Genomic DNA, 16,627 nt, shown 5'->3' with positions numbered 1-16,627 from the left:
AAAGGCATAATTTAAGGCTTGCAGAAAGATCATGGAGAACATTTCCCATCACTGCTCACATAAAAAATGTTAGGGCATCGAGAAGCTCCTATAAAAAACACAGCTGTAGTTCCAAAGCAGAATACTTTAAGGTGCAACTTGACAATGCCAACAAAAACCCTAAAAACTATTCAAAATCAATAAACAACAAGCAGTCTACAAATCAGACCATCACTCTATACATTGTGGGCCTCTGCCTAGCAGTGAAGAATTCTCTGTATATTTATTTGAAAAGACAGGATGTATTGAATCTGAGTTACATCTCACCTCCCAGATTTTGCCAACTTTGGTCCAGCCCAATATTTTACCAGTACAGCTACATGTTAGTTCCCTCACTATTGGCTATACTCCAAAAAATCACACCTCCTGAAATTCCTTTGAAATCCTCGATGAAACGGATCTACTCAAAACATTAACATCGATAAAACCATCTAACCACTTCAATGATCCTCTGCCCACCAAGCTCGTCAAACAGCTTAAACTTTCCATTCTACCCTTCTCGACTACCATTGTCAATGCCTCTCTTTCTCAGGGCATGTTTCTTGACTGCTTAAAGTTAGGACCTGTCACAGCAAATTTTACTTAAACCAAATACGGACTTATACAACCTGAACAACTATCGCCCATTCACCAATATGCCAGCACTTGCAAAACTATTACAGAAAGTTTTACACCTACATCTCTGCAACCACATTGAGATCTTTCAACTCCTAGATCCTTGTCAATCTGTTTTTAGATCGGGTCATAGCACAGAAACGACTCTGACCACACATGGACGATGATGCCCTGAGAATGTTACACCAGAACATACCAGGCTTACTTATACTACTTGATCTCTCCTCTGCTTTCAATATGGTCAACCATGACAGTATGTTGACCTTCTTGAGAAGGGTGTGGGGTTATCAGGTCCAGTGTTAAACTGGTTTGCTTCCTTTCAACATAGGAGAGCACAAAGAATCAAAGTAAATCAAACCCTGTCTGACACTACTCCGGTCATGATTGAAGTTCCCCAAGGATCCTTGCTCTCACCCACTTTATTCAACCTCTTACAGAGCTCCTTAAGTTCTCAAACATTCAGTGTCACATGTATGCTGATGACGCACAATTGTATCTGAAAATCTCTTCACCTGAAGACATCAAAGTGCTCAACTGCGCCTTACTGAAAACACGACAATGGTTGACCCTCAATCATCTCATGCTTAACACACTCAAAATGAACATCCCCCTGAGAGCCCCCACAATCACTCGGCTCCTATGGAAGAATAGCTTAAACAACTCACTACTCTCAGATGCTCCCCACATATTATCGAACCTTCTAGATCATCAGGGATCACAATAGACAAATACTTGCACATGCAAGATCATGTAGTGCAACCAATAGGGTAGCCAACTACCACCTGAACACACTAAGGAAATCAAAGCCCTTCCTGCCGCTGGAAGATTTTCAATCAGCAGTTCAAGCCCTGGTCTTCTCCTGACTAGATTAAAGGAGTGCTACTCTCGCAGGCCTCCCCAAAGCAAAGCTGACTCAACTAAGGGATACTTTGACCTCAGCAGCTAGACTCATCACAGGATCCAGAGATCTGATCAAATTACTGCAGCTCTAAACACTCTAAGATGGCTCCCTTTTGAAGCAAGAATCCAGTTGAAGATTGCTCGCATGACACACAAGGCCCTCCATGATAAAACCCCTGTTTACTTGGCCCAAAAACTCAATCTATTTGTTGAGATGCGGTCCTTAAGAAGCACTAACTTCTTGTTGTTCAAAGCACAGAAGTTAAAAAACAAAAAATGTAACAGCCGCTCCTTCTCTTGTCTAACCTCAGTAATTTGGAACACTTTACCACCTGAAACCAGGACAAACCCCTTTACCCTTGCCTTCAAAAGAGAAGTAAACATGCTTCTAATGAATAGATTACTTCAAGGGCTATCTTAAAGTAAGTCAGCTTGTCTACTTGCAAGTTGATCTACCCCGGATCACCGAATCTCCCAGGACGATTGATATACTGTATCTGTATTTTTATTGCTTCCTATTTGTTTGATCAGTTCACTGTGTATAGCGCTCTGATACCCTGATGGGTCACATTTGTGCTATATAAAATTCTGTAAATAAAATAAATAAAAAAATAAAATAAATAAGGGGTACAAACGGATAATCCAGGGGTAGAGGCTACTACTCCTGAATACCCCTAATTGACATCCTTAAGCCAGTCTCTTGCAGAGACAGATTTCTGATAACACCCCTGTAGAAGTAAGATGTGTTTGTTATCTATGCGTTTACTTTCATTCACAAATAGCACTAAAGGGGCCTTTACGGTGGGTCATATCCAATTTGTCTTGGGTAGTGCTAGCACAATTAGTGTTGTCAATATACACCAAACAACTGGTCAATGCCGCTCGCTCTCTGCTGGGATTCTGTGTCCTGGGAACACAGTTGGCAGCAAGGCATACTAGGAGACAAAAGAGGCTGGATGTGTAGACATAAGTGTGCCTGTCTCTAACATGAGGGATATTATGAGATGGGAGAATTCACCATTAACATTGATGAAAGGTTGCCCTGACGACTTGTATATAGCGTGAAAGTCTGCAATGGTCCGTTTCTGCGAGTCAAACAATTGCAATTACAATGAGCGATGCATTCTTGGAGTTCACAGGAGATAATAGTAAGCAAAAAAGAATGCATCTTGTAGACTCTCCGACTGAATCAGAACACCCAGGCAAAGCCAACAAAGTGGTGTATTCATCTAGAAAATGAGGTAGACATGATAACGAAGCAGATACACAACAAGATCCAGACCCAATAATGTGGTTCTACCAGATTCTTTTAACTGCAAGGTGATCATGCAGATGTTATTCAAGAATTTCCACAAGTTCTTCGATATCACCCAATAAGGAGAGGATTCATGTGCACGTTTGGGAATGATGGAGGAACAGAAGGAACAGGACAGATCTGCATTTAATATTACATTTGAAAAATGGTTCTATGCCACTACAACTTCTATCTCTAGTACTTCAACAAGGAAGGAACCATTTAACGTCTTCTCTGAATTAATTTGAAGTTATTGGGGATATTTTTAGTTGAATAAGTCAAGAAAATGTAAAAAAACAGGAACATGCTTTTCCCTTCTTTTGTCAACACTCTTCTCGGCAAATAGGTTATCAAGCTGCCCTACAACTCCTACAAAATCCTTTCATAGCCTTACCAATACCTTTTACATTGACAGACCTCCATCCATAATTGTACAGTTAGTACAATTATAGATAGGATCTGTCAATGTAAAAGTTTAACTGACCAAACCCCCCATCAAAGCATGGCAATGCTGCCATCTCAGAAACCTCAAAGACGTTTGCTTAGTGATAAGATAAGGGTACTGCATAGATTTTAGTGGTGTCTCTAAATGGAATCACATATTGTTTACTTGGTTGCTTCTTGTAGCCAACAAGAAGATTTCTAGGCTCTCTGACACAAGAATCTAATTAATAAGGTGTCACAAGAGGATGAAAGAACCAGCATGTCTGCTGTTCTGCTCTATATGACCAGAGGCCAATAACCAGGTGATCCTCCAATGCCGGATCAAAATGTCCACTTTGCAGGCCAGCCTTCTATTGGTCCAGCCTCAAAACTTTCTAGTACCACTGGATGCATATATTTGTAAGGTATATCTTCATATTTCATTCTAACACTTCCACCAGTGCTTCAATTGTTCTTCTGTGGGACTCCAGCATTTCCAGTGTTGGGCATGTCTTTTAAGTTAGCCTTTGTAGTAATTTATAATAAGTACTTGCCTTACTTTTAGAATTATGCGTATATTACAAGAATGTGTTTTTCAATACTTGGATAGTTGATGAATTGCTGCCTTTTCTTTCTTCAAGTCAGGGGATTATAATTGGTTGTTGTACAAGGCACTGATGCAGAAATAATTTGGTATCAATATGGAGAAATTCCTCCTGAGGCAAATCCAAGATGTAAAATTCATTGGGGTTCTTTTCACATAGACCTGGGCAGTGGGTTTATTTCTAGAGATCGAATGATTAGGCTCCAGACTCACCTGACAGTTCTCCTGCTAAGTTACCATGCACCAATCAGAGTCTGGTTGAGATTTTAAAGGTATATGGCACCCATGACCACCGTTATTCCGTGGTTTGGGGCCATTTAAACGCGTTGGTCAACTTGTTTTGAACAGATGGTCCTCTATGTTTTAGGATTATAACACAGCAGTCTTGTTACGTCAGATCTTTAGAGTTGCACTCTAGTTGTAACAGGATACACGCCATCTCAATAAGCCATAATATTCACATGAAATCTTCATTTGCAAGTCCCCCCTCCTTGAGACCTTTTATTATCTATTGTATATTACTGTTTAATACTTATAACCTGGAAGTACAGCAAGAGATTCACATGGATGATGCAAGGGCAGGGGGTCGATCTAAAGAGAAAGAATACACAGGAAAGAGAAATCTAGGCAGGGTAAGCTTCTGTCCATAAAAAAGGTGCAAGTGGTTGGCATGTTTCCTTTTATGAGGAGTCACTTCACAGGTAAGAACTGTGACGTAGATGCCTTGGACTAGGAGAAATGCTTCTTTATCAAATTTCCCGGGGTGCTTTAACTGTAGGAGATTATCTCTGTCTTTTCGTCTTCCTATACAATTGCACTATTTTGGTGAATTTATCATAATGCAGATGGCCTATCAAGTTCAAGTTCAAGTTCAAGTTCGGTCATTTGTATAGCGCACTACTCACCCAGAGGGTCCCAAGGCGCTTGGGGAAAGGGTTCATTATTTGTCGAATAGCCAGGTTTTAAGTTCTTTTCTGAAGGAGATGTGGTTTTGAGTAAGGCGGAGGTGAGTGGGGAGCGAGTTCCAGGTCCTGGCAGCCAGGAAGGAGAAGGATCTGCCACCCATGGTGGATCTACGGATGCGCAGGACTGTGGCGAGGGCTTGATTGGACGACCTTAGTTGGCGGGTGGGTTCGTAGAAGGACAGTCGTGTGCTGAGGCATTCGGGTCCTAGATTGTAGAGGGCCTTGTGTGCGTGGGTGAGAAGACGGAACGTAATTCTTTTGTTGACGGGAAGCCAGTGGAGGTCTTTTAGGTGTCCGGTGATGTGATCTTGGCGAGGGACGTCTAATATGAGTCTTGCTGATGCGTTTTGGATGCGTTGGAGTTTTTTCTGTAATTTTGCTGTGATTCCTGCGTATAATGTATTGCCATAATCCAGTCGACTTGTGACCAGTGCGTGGGTGACGGTCTTTCTTGTCTCGAGGGGGATCCAGCGGAAAATCTTTTTGAGAATGCGAAGTACGTTGAAGCAGGAGGATGAGACTGCGTTGACTTGTCTGGACATCGAGAGAGAGGAGTCTAGGATGAAGCCAAGGTTACGTGCGTGGTCTGTGGGTGTGGGTGCAGTGCCCAGAGCGGAAGGCCACCAGGAGTCGTCCCAGGCAGATGGGGAGGATCCAAGGATGAGCACTTCAGTTTTGTCTGAGTTGAGTTTTAGGCGGCTGTGTTTCATCCATTCGGCTACTTCTTTCATGCCTTCGTGCAGATTGGTTTTGGCGGTGTTGGGGTCTTTGGTGAGGGAAAGGATCAGCTGGGTGTCGTCGGCGTAGGAGATGATGTTGAGGTTATGTTGCCGCGCGATGGATGCGAGTGGGCTCATGTAGACGTTGAAGAGGGTGGGACTGAGTGAGGATCCTTGTGGGACTCCGCAGATGACTTCAGTGGCCTCTGAGTTGAAAGGGGGAAGTCAGACTTTCTGAGTTCTTCCAGCTAGGAACGAGATGATCCAATCCAAGGCTTTGCCTTGAATGCCGGTGTTGCTGAGGCGTTGTATGAGGGTGCTGTGGCAGACTGTGTCGAAAGCGGCTGAGAGGTCGAGTAGAATGAGGGCCACTGTTTCTCCGTTGTCCAGTAGGTTTCGGATGTCGTCTGTTGCTGCGATGAGGGCGGTTTCGGTGCTGTGTTTGGCCCGAAATCCGGACTGAGAGGGGTCGAGGGAGTTGTTGGATTCAAGGAAGGCGGCGAGCTGGCTGTTGACGGATTTCTCAATGACTTTGGCCGGGAATGGGAGGAGGGATATGGGTCGGTAGTTTTTAAGTTCAGAGGGGTCTGCTGTGGGTTTCTTCAGAAGGGCGCTGAGTTCGGCATGTTTCCAGCTTTCTGGGAAGGTGGCAGAGTTGAACGAGCAGTTGATGACATCACGGAGATGGGGTGCGATGATGGAGTCGGCTTTGTTGAAGATGTGGTGGGGGCAGGGGTCTGTTGGCGAGCCAGAGTGGATTGAGTTCATTAGGCGGATGGTGTCTTCAGTGGTGACTGGGTTCCAGGCGCTAAGGATGTTAGTTGGTGGAGTAGGATCTGAGGGGGGTGGGGAGTGTTGATCGCTGGGAGTATTCTTGAAGCTGTTGTGGATGTCTGCAATTTTGTTGTAGAAGAAGGAAGATAGCGCATCGCAGAGGACTTGGGAGGGAGTGATGTCGTTGGATGCTGCGGTGAGGTTGGTGAATTCTTTGACGATGTTGAAAAGTTCCTTGCTATTGTGAGTGTTGTTGTCGAGACGATCCTTGAGTGCTGATTTCTTGGCTGAACGAATCAGTTGGTGGTGTTTGCGGGTGGCTGCCTTGAGGGTGGCCATGTTGTCATTGGTTGGGTTTTTTCTCCATGTTTTCTCCAGGGTGCGGCATAGCTTCTTGGATTTTTTAGGTCATCATTGAACCAGGGAGCCTTTTTGCTTGCTGATTTGATCTGGTGCTTTTTCAGGGGTGCTAATTCGTCAGCACTGTGGGTGATCCATTGCTTGAGATTGGTGGCCGCTTGGTTAGGGTCCAATGAGAGTGTGGGAGGGTTTTGGTTGAGTGAAGCGAGGAGTTGGTCGGAGGTGATTTTGTTCCAGTTTCTCCGAGGAATAGGTTGTGGGCGGTTGTGGGTCAGGGTGGTTTTGTAGCTGAAGTGTACACAGCTGTGGTCCGTCCAGTGGAGAGCTGTGGTGCGGTCGAAGGAGATGTGCTTGCTGGAGGTGAAGATAGGGTCGAGCGTGTGTCCGGCTATATGGGTGGGGGTATCAACAAGTTGTTTGAGTCCGAGGTTGTTCAGGTTGTCCAGAAGGGTGGTGGTGTTGCTGTCGTGTTTGTTTTCAAGGTGGTAATTGAGGTCTTCTAGCAGAATGTAGTTCTCAGAGGCGAGGGCATGAGGGGTGATGAATTCTGTGATGTCATCGCTGAATTGAGTGCGGGTGCCTGGAGGCCTGTAAATGAGGGTGCCTCTGAGTGTGGTCCTAGGGTCAGTGTGGATTTGAAAGTGGAGATGTTCGGCGGTTGTAAGATTGTCGTCGGAGCTAGTCGTGATTTTAATGCTGTTCCTATGAATGATGGCGATGCCTCCTCCTGTCTGAATGGTGCGGTCTTTACGGATAATCTTGTAGGAGTCCGGTATGGCTATGGCGATGTCGGGTGCTGAAGAAGTGTTCATCCATGTTTCAGTGAGGAAGGCGATGTCCGGTGACGCAGTGTCGAGTAGGTCCCAGAGTTCAGTTGCGTGTTTGTGGACTGAGCGGGTGTTGAGCAATAAGCATTTCAGGTGGTTAGGGTCGGTGCTTTGTACGGAGGGAGTGGATTTGGTGAGGGTTCTGGAGCAGTTGAACTTGCAGGAGAGACAGGCGAAAGGGCCGTGGGTACGTCCAGGGATGGCAACGCAGCAATGAGGTGTGCGTCCGGGATTGAGGGCGTGGAGTGTTGCGGCATCATAAGTGACTCTAGTGGGATGGGTGTGGTGGGGACCAGGGGGACAGGCGCTGGGCGCGGTCCAGGCGCGGACGGGCGTAGACGGGCTTACCTTTGGCGCACCTTCGGCGCGGCCGTAGCGCGTGGACGCTGCGCGTTGGGACATCCGTCATAAATGGTGGTGGAGGGGGCGAAGCGTGGGAGGGGCAGCAGGGAGGCGGTAGCGGGGAGGAGGGGCGATCCAGGGGAAAACCACAACAACAAAATGGAGGGTCAAAGGGAAAGGGAGACAGGGGCAGCAGATGTCCAATGGCACCGAGTGTGCAATCACAGTTCAAACATGTGAATAAGCCTTAGCAGTGTCGCGCTCTAACGCAGGGCAGAGAGTGCGGCACTACCTGGTAAAAACCCTCAATGTTAATAAATTAATACTCCTAAGGTGAAGCTACGGAAACAGGCAAGAAGCGCTAGGAAATACAAATATCCCAGAAAGCGCTAGTAAATGCAGATATCCCAGAAAGCGCTAGCAGTTCCAGTTATCCCAACAAGCGCTAGCAATTACAGTATCACCAAAGATATCCCAGAAAGCGCTAGCAGTTCCAGTTATCCCAACAAGCGCTAGCAATTACAGTATCACCAAAGATATCCCAGAAAGCGCTAGCAGTTCCAGTTATCCCCACAAGCGCTAGCAGTTACAGTATCACCAAAGACGATACCGAGTCCGGTAAGGATTACGTGTCAGCAGAGTGCAGATGCGCGTGGCAGCGCGAAGAGGTTGTAGAAACCGGGAGCGTGGTGGAGCGACCTTTCAGGAGTGGGTCCAGACGGTCACAGTTTGGCCGGGGAGGTGGTGAGCCTTCTATTCGTGGGTGGGAGGGGCAGCAGGGAGGCGGTAGCGGGGAGGAGGGGCGGTCCAGGGGAAAACCACAACAACAAAATGGAGGGTCAAAGGGAAAGGGAGACAGGGGCAGCAGATGTCCAATGGCACCGAGTGTGCAATCACAGTTCAAACATGTGAATAAGCCTTAGCAGTGTCGCGCTCTAACGCAGGGCAGAGAGTGAGGCACTACGTGGTAAAAACGCTCAATGTTAATAAATTAATACTCCTAAGGTGAAGCTACGGAAACAGGCAAGAAGCGCTAGGAAATACAGATATCCCAGAAAGCGCTAAATTGTATGTCTAAATTGTGTTAAAAACACAGAAGAAATTAGAATCTCTGTAACAAGCACCTGCATACTTGGTAAACATCCCACTTTGAATTCCTTACGTGTCAAAAAGTTGTCCTGTCTCAGATGCAGGGACGCCGCCAACAGTCCGTGCCTCAATTCCAATAGGGTTGGAGCAGATTTTGTCCCCAAAATTCTTCCTCAACTTGTCCATAGTTTCAAAATCACCATTCATAGTGGGTTTATCCATATTGAACCAAGGCGTTCTGCAACCTTCTGTGGAAAAGCAAACAGGGAGGGACAAAGCGAGGATGTGAGAGAACAGTATGGAGGCAAACAAGAAAGAACAACAATCAATTCTTCTGTAAATCCCCCCCAAATGTCTAGACATGTACATAGATTGTGCAGTTTTACATAGGTATGTACATTATGGCCACTCTATAAACCTATAATCTGTTGGTAATGCTGCAGCAAGGAAAACATGATGGTAACTAGCAACAGTGGGGCCAGCTTGGGGAGGGGGGCGGATTCCGACGGACGACGACAAGGGAAAATTAAATAAATAATTCATTTTCCCTCGTCATCCTCCGTCTAAATCCGCCCCACCCGGCCCACTACTCTTACCTGCACGGGCTGCTGCTGCTAACTTGGTGACATTTTCCTGCCCTGCAACGTTTGCAGACATTACAGGGGTGGTCAATGGTAACATCACAGATTCCTCCCAATGTCCGCAGATGTTTCAGCAGCTAAAGGCTGGCAGAGTGGGGATGACGACATGCAGCTGTACTGTTTCTGCTGGCTATTTCCAAAATGTAATAAGCATCCTGTGCTTAATGATAATACAACGTCATCTTCTTTCCATCCTTTAAACAGGGAGAAATCATTATTAAAAGAACAGGGCTTGCCAACGACCACAGACAGATCTGCATCCTTTGCGTTTTAGTAATGGGCTTGAAAGATTTAGTTATTTTCTTATTAGGATTGATCAAACACAAAATATACAGTAGGTTTTATTTCTACCACTTTCGGGAAGAGTTTTTAGGAGTTAAAGTATCATCTTACCCCATGTGTGTTTCTCACCCAATATATTCATGCCTCATGTTCACCTGTCTGGATGGCCCATGAGTGAACCGCATGCCTGTGGCTCTTATGGGCTGCATGTCTCCGATGGACCAGACTGCCCGCGCACCCCTAGCCACAAGCTTGGCCGCACGGTGGATGCTGCTTCCCCCACCATTAAATCTCGATTCTCTCCTTCCATCTCAGGAGAGGCTGAGTAGTCTGTCTACTGTACTTGAAAAGGATCCGTGTACTTCAGTACAGCTCTGGTCCCGATCCACAGTGATCACAGTACATAGGAGAGCTCACCTTTTTGACTGAGGCTCTTGGAATAGTGCTGGCTTCACAGAGGTCCTAGGAATGGTAAGACTACAGGGCAGATTTACAAGCCCCTTGCGCCACTTTTGCGTCACTTTTCCCATGTTAAAAATGACGCAAAAGTGGGCGCAAGGGCCTTGTAAATATGCCCCTACATCTGCAGCTGTGCATGGACACAGAAAGAGGACTAGCTGCTATGGCGTTCACTTGTGTTGTCTTAGAATTCCTTCAGAATAGAGGAGGATCACCCCACACTGGAGTCAGGTGGCTTCCATTCCTCACTGTAAGCTTTTGGAAAAGACTGGATTGTAAATCATGCCCTTCCCTGGGATTGGGTCTCAATGCTGCCCGCCATCCCTTGAGAAAGCAGTGTGCACAAGAGCCCTGCTGCCAGAGGTTCTCTTATTTTCCTGCTGGAAAACGTGGAGTCATTACCTAAAAGACCTCCAGCTGCCATGTCTGAAAGGCTAGGCTGGTTCCACCATCAGCCCAGACTGCCATAGCTGCACGTCTCGGGCGGTGCATCTCTCCAGACACTGCATGCCGCCTCAGTGCTCAGAACCCAGGCATCACTAGCACTTTTAACCCTGAATCATCTAAGGAGAGGCCTGCTGGAGGGACTTTCTGGACAGTTAAAAGTCCTCTGCTGTTCAGCATATATTTGGCATACACTGGGTGATCATTTCCTGTGGTAGGTCGATTCTCTCCTGCTCCTTTAGGATGGAGTGACCTGGGCCACCGTAGGCGACCCAGGACTGAAGAACTGGAATAGGAATAGTATGTGGCCTTAATGCTTGGTCTGTCCCACAGATCTACCCACTTTGGTCCAGGTGGGTGCTGAATCCGGATCTGCCAGGATACCAACGATAGCTTGGGCATCATACTCTTGGTGCTGTATTACAATGAGTGCCCCAGAGGCGCAACACGCGTTTGCACCCTCAACCCTCGTTCCCCCCCCCCCCCCCCCCCCCCCCCCCCAGGGCACTTTGGTATTACAGAAAGGGGTGCAGACGCTTGTGCATTCCCTTCAGTAATACTGATAGCGCCAGCGCACTTAAGCGGCAGCAATATCTTCAGAGGGTGTTCCCTCATTTGCATAGGGGCGTGCCCTATGCAAACGAGAGTATTCCTTTGCCTCTGCACCAGCGCCATATTACAGACGCCGGCACAGAGGCTGAGAAGCTCTCAGGGGGCGCACTCATGGTGCACCACCTTCAAGGTGGCGAACCGTGAGTGCGCCCCATGGCTGCAGCCCTGTGGAAGGGAGAAAATCGGTCCTATGGACCCCCAGTCATCCCCTTGCAGGCGGGTGCTGTCACTGACTGCACCCGCCTGCAAGGGGATCTCTATCTCCCTGTTAAAGTGTAGGCAGGTGCCGCCTGCACAGTGAAAACACAGAGCAGCTGCTCCGTGTTTTCATATGAATGCGCTGCCCCTAGCGCAGGCATGGTAATAGTGTGCATCGTCATTATTTGCTCCCGGCACACCTTTTAAAAGGTGCGCCGGGTGAAACACTGACAATGCGTAATACGGCCTCTTCAAAACCCGTATATGAACATTTCTCCCAGTTAGGAGTGAGAGAGCTAATTTTCCACTAGGTTATCCACACTGCAGTCTCTCCTCATCAGAGATCTAATTTTCTGACCTGCAAAATCGGTTTTGTGATCGATTCCGAATTGCAATTAGGAGGAGCATGAAAAGGGCGTCTTCTCCTTATAGCAAGTTGCAATGGTATTTATGAAAGGTCTGCAACAAGAGATGTGGCTACAAACCATTTATTGGTTACTGAGACCTCAAAGGAGGTGCAAACTGTTTCGTAAAGTGGAAGGTGTTCCTTTGGAACATCTTCTCCTTTGTAAATTGTGTTGGCAGCCTTGGGGGAAGAGTTGGTGGTCCAGGGAACCATTGCCTGCTCCCTCTGATGTTTTCCCAAATTGAAAACCTATTTTTAAACCAGCACAGGTCCTTTTAAGGAACATTTCTGCTTCAAAAGAAGAAAGGTTTTCTGTTTGGGAATGCATATATGGGGATAATAGCCTGCTGTTTCTTCTAGGTTACCATCCATGTATTAGAAGGCAAGCACAGAGGGTGGCAAAAAGTGTACTCCTAATTAATATACAATAGGCGTGTTGCTCTGCACACCCATGTGCCAGGGCAATTTGCTATTCAAAATTAATTACTGGTTGCAAAAAGTTGGTGCCTAATTTACAACACCTTTTTGCGACTATTCTTTTGATACATCTGGTCCAAAGTTCCTACAGTCCAACTACGTAACCCCTGGTAAATGTTGGCTATGTAGGCGTATTATGGTTAATGTGTTGGAGTATGTGTTTATATGTGTGTGTGTGTGTGTGTTTGTGTTCCTGTGTTATGGTTATTCTGAGTCTGTAGTATTGTGTGTTCGAATGTATGAAGTTGGATGTCTTGCTGTGTAAAGATTGAGTACTTGAAATATAATCGTAGCTTCTATGCAAAGTCAATGGACAGGGCATGCCTTTCCATAGTGCAAGAGGTGCAGTGCCACCGAGGTCCATGGCTGTGAGGGGCTCACTCCATGCCAATAATTGATATTTTCACAATAAGTATTGGTGCAAGGGTGCCCGTATTCCATGCTCGCATTTGGACCCATGGCACAATCTTCACGTCCTAGTCAAGTGCTTTTTTTCTAGCAAAGAACACAGGGCTAGGCTGAAAGATCGTTTGCAAGAGCTAAGAGTTCTTGATACACTTGCATGGACTGAAGTCACTTCCTCGCTATATAGTGCTTACATCCCACCACTCACATTGACAGTTCATTGATCCTCATAAACTTACATTCTCAAGCACATTTCTGGAGACAATCTCAATAATATGCTCCAGGTAATGTATAGATTTCGTGTCATGGCAGGGCCATAGTACATTGCATCTCCTGCCATGTTGCCCTATGTAATAAAGAGTGTACTCTAGCCTATTCCTCATGGTGTTATCTGTAATCTCGCCCCTTGTTACCCTTCCGCTGCCTCCTAATCCTCCTCAATTGATGCCAAGTTACCTCCGCAGAAATCAGCAGGGCAGCTGAACTTCACGTAGTAGTCCATGCACGTGTGTTCAGGCACATGGTCGTAAAGGCAGAGGAAGCCATTGGAGATATCATAGCTGGGAGAGAAAAGAGAACGTAGCAGTCAAACGCAGGTGTCAATAAATTCAATACAATGACCCAACCACCAAACAACCAGCTTTAGCTTCCGCCTCTCCTGTTCCAAGCACACACATCATGATCAGAAAAAAAGAAGGTTGCAAAATGGCCGACGTCTTCGCCGGCCCAGAAGTAGCACCAACAGCAGGAGCATCAGGTGAACCAGCGCCTGGCGTACAGGCCAGGATCTGCCAGGGTGTAGCACAGGGGCCTTCCTCCCTTTATGCAGGGGTCTGCTGGTCTCCTCTTTCTGGGAGACCCCTCGGGCGCCTGCCCTGAATGTCTGTCTGGGTGTGACATACCATGCAGTAGGATTCACTGAGTTCATGTTACGTCCCTCAGAACTGTGTGGACAGTAGTAGCGTAAGCACCTTTTTTGTACACAGAATAGGTTCATAAAAAGCAGTGAAAATGCTTCTTGTACACTGTAAACACAGATTCCGTTATCTGGACGGCTACAGCAAGGCACACTTCCACTTATTTACTGTAAAGGTTTACATTTAAAGAGTCATACATAGAGAAGAATATTAGAATGTATTGTGTGTGTGTTTTTGGCCTAGACATTTCTTTGTGTGTTACTGTTGTACCACTTTGTGTTCCCAATCCGTGGTCTCTCAGTTGCATAACATGACTCGCAGAGCAAACCGATGAGATGCAATCAAGGGTTCTGTTCTTACTGTCCTTAGTTCCAGATTGAGACTGGGCACGGCCATGGTCTTCTGTGATATCAAGTCTCATGCCCCTTCCTATCGCTAAGCTGAAGACATATCCCACCTGAAGCCAGCGTCTGCCCCATCTTGCACCAGACACAACCAAAATACATGGACTCTATTTCAATTTCACGTGTCCATGCTGTAAATCCCCAGAGGAGAACGCCTACAGAACTTCCACACGTGTTCCCTTCTCAGGTCATCCCGGAGTGCTGACAGGCAGGCAAAAGTGTCCTAAATCCTCCGCTCAGTGCCCTGTTATCGTGTATAGGCAACAAGTGCATAGTCCAGCACAACACTTCAAGAGACTGACACCCTCAAGTAGGTGATACCGTCAGTGCAACAGCCTAACCAGTGGCAGTCCTGCACAAAGGCATCACCGTCATACTCCGCAAGTTGCTGGTGCAAGCATTGGAAAGGCTAGGGAAGATAGATATAACAGAGAAAGTGTGTGTACACCATCAAACAACAGAGATCCAAAGAGATTAGGCTGTGTGGCCATGTTGTAGCTTAACTCAGCTAGAAGGCAGACACATCTCACCAACCACTGAAGACATCTTAATAGATATCAATAGAGATGAAGCAAGATCTACTTCCCTGAACCCATAACTTTCTCCACTCATGATGTCCTCAGTTTTTGGTCAGCCACTGAAGTCTTTTAAATCACTAATCATAGGCTTCTGGAGGGACTCCAGGAAGTTGTCAATATTAGTCACAATAGTCTGGCTCATCTATAACCATGCATGGATCCCAGTAAGAATGCTTGCAAATAGTGTATATGCAAAATGCACCATCAGGAATAATGTGTATTGAAATTTGTACTAGCCTTTAAGATATATACTTAAATGTTGCTCTCTCCAACCTTCTCAGACAAAATATGATATTTTGCACATACATTGAACATTTATTCATGGTGCATGAGGAGGCAGCTAAAGCAGCAAATACCTTCAGAGGGCTCCATGTGCTAGATGTGCTGTGTATTCTATTTCCTGCAGGTCATTTTTTAAAGCTTTGAAACAGGTCCTTCGTCCTATGGATGAGCCCACAGGTTTATCGATCTGGGCCCTCCAAAAACTTCAGACCTGCTTGTGCAAGATCAGCGACACAGTGGCAGAGGCAGGACCAACAAGGCCATGAACCGTGCACACATCAATACCCAATACGAACAAGTGTTCCCAAGGCTTCTGCAGGATTATGTTCCATACCTGTGGCCTCACCGTCCTTTTGCTTGGGGTGCTCTCTTTTTAATGATATTCAACTTCCTTAAAACAATATGGTTTCATAGGCTTCTAGAATGTCACCTTATTTGCAAACATGCATCACCCTCCAAAACCGTTTTCTCCATTCACTTTAATTGGAATCACCCTCATTCGGGCTGGTTGATATGTATACGTATTGCATGAAGTTGACAACAGCCACGCTATCATTGGCATAAAAGTGGTCTATCCTTCACATACGGTTACATTCTTGACAACATTTTGGCTACGCCTGGAGTAATAGTTGTCCTTTTATAATGTATTGGCTATCCTCTTATCCTTTGAAATACTGTCATATTTTTAAAAAATGTCTGCCACAAGTATGCATTACTATGGTGGCAAGAGATCCTTGCAGGGTGCAAGCTGCACTAACAATTAACCTTAAATACAAATTATAATATATAATGTGGTCAGTCCTTTCAACATTCTGGCCATCTATGGCAAACTAGTTGACATCCATAACATACGGTGGGCATTCTTGATTACTGCTATAATATTCATTCTATAAAAATGTAAATTCCATAACATTTTGTGGGCAAATTAGACAACAATTTGACTCTCCCTTTCTACTAGAGTGACCCATCTTTGAAATGCTTTGGGTATTTTTTGCAGCATTATTGCTGTCTATGGCATACCAGTGGTCCCCTTTGAATATTGTGGTTATTCTTTACAACAATCTGCTATCCCTGACCCACTCTTGGCATGCCGTGGGTATTGTGGAAATTCTATTACCCTTGACGTAATAGTGGCTCATCCTTGACATGTTTCTTGGATTCTTCTGGGTATCTCTGGCACAAATGTGGTGGACATCTAATGGACACTCATAGTATCTGATGATTAATGGGAATGAAAATCAGAATCTATCCATGTGTGTCAGTATTACATAAGAGTAGTTGATCTAAATCGCACATGGATATTTGTAGAATAAACATGTTTACTAAAAATAAAAAATCTGTAAAATTAAAATAGTTAGTGCAAGTCACCAGGACTTTTAGAAAGTACACTCTTCAGACTCTTGTCTCTATATGGTCCTGGAATTCTTAAGTGAATTATAATAGTCTTATATAGTTTTCTACTTCAGAGTTTATAGCTTAGTGTACATTATTGTGTATAAATTAACCATCATGCTAGCTTGCATGCAAAAAATATTGCAATGCAATATTCTGAATGACTGAAAACTACAGCA

At 45.6% G+C, this 16,627-nt stretch overlaps 1 protein-coding gene across 1 annotated transcript in view; it reads right to left on the bottom strand.

Annotated features, from left to right (window-relative positions):
* Positions 1 to 16,627, bottom strand: part of LOC147710875 (mucin-5B-like) — a 208,871-nt gene that overhangs the window by 18,185 nt on the left and 174,059 nt on the right. The window contains exons 10-11 of the mRNA XM_086920069.1: positions 13,332 to 13,435; positions 9,025 to 9,199 (exon numbers count right to left, since the gene is read on the bottom strand). Of these exons, the coding sequence (XP_086776195.1) occupies positions 9,025 to 9,199; positions 13,332 to 13,435 (279 nt within the window). The remainder of the gene's footprint in view (positions 1 to 9,024; positions 9,200 to 13,331; positions 13,436 to 16,627) is intronic.

Source organism: Lissotriton vulgaris, chromosome 5, assembly GCF_964263255.1.
Source record: "Lissotriton vulgaris chromosome 5, aLisVul1.2, whole genome shotgun sequence".
Taxonomy (NCBI): domain Eukaryota; kingdom Metazoa; phylum Chordata; class Amphibia; order Caudata; family Salamandridae; genus Lissotriton; species Lissotriton vulgaris.
The sequence above is the reverse complement of the archived record's forward strand: the minus strand, read 5'-3'. Positions and strand labels throughout refer to the sequence as shown.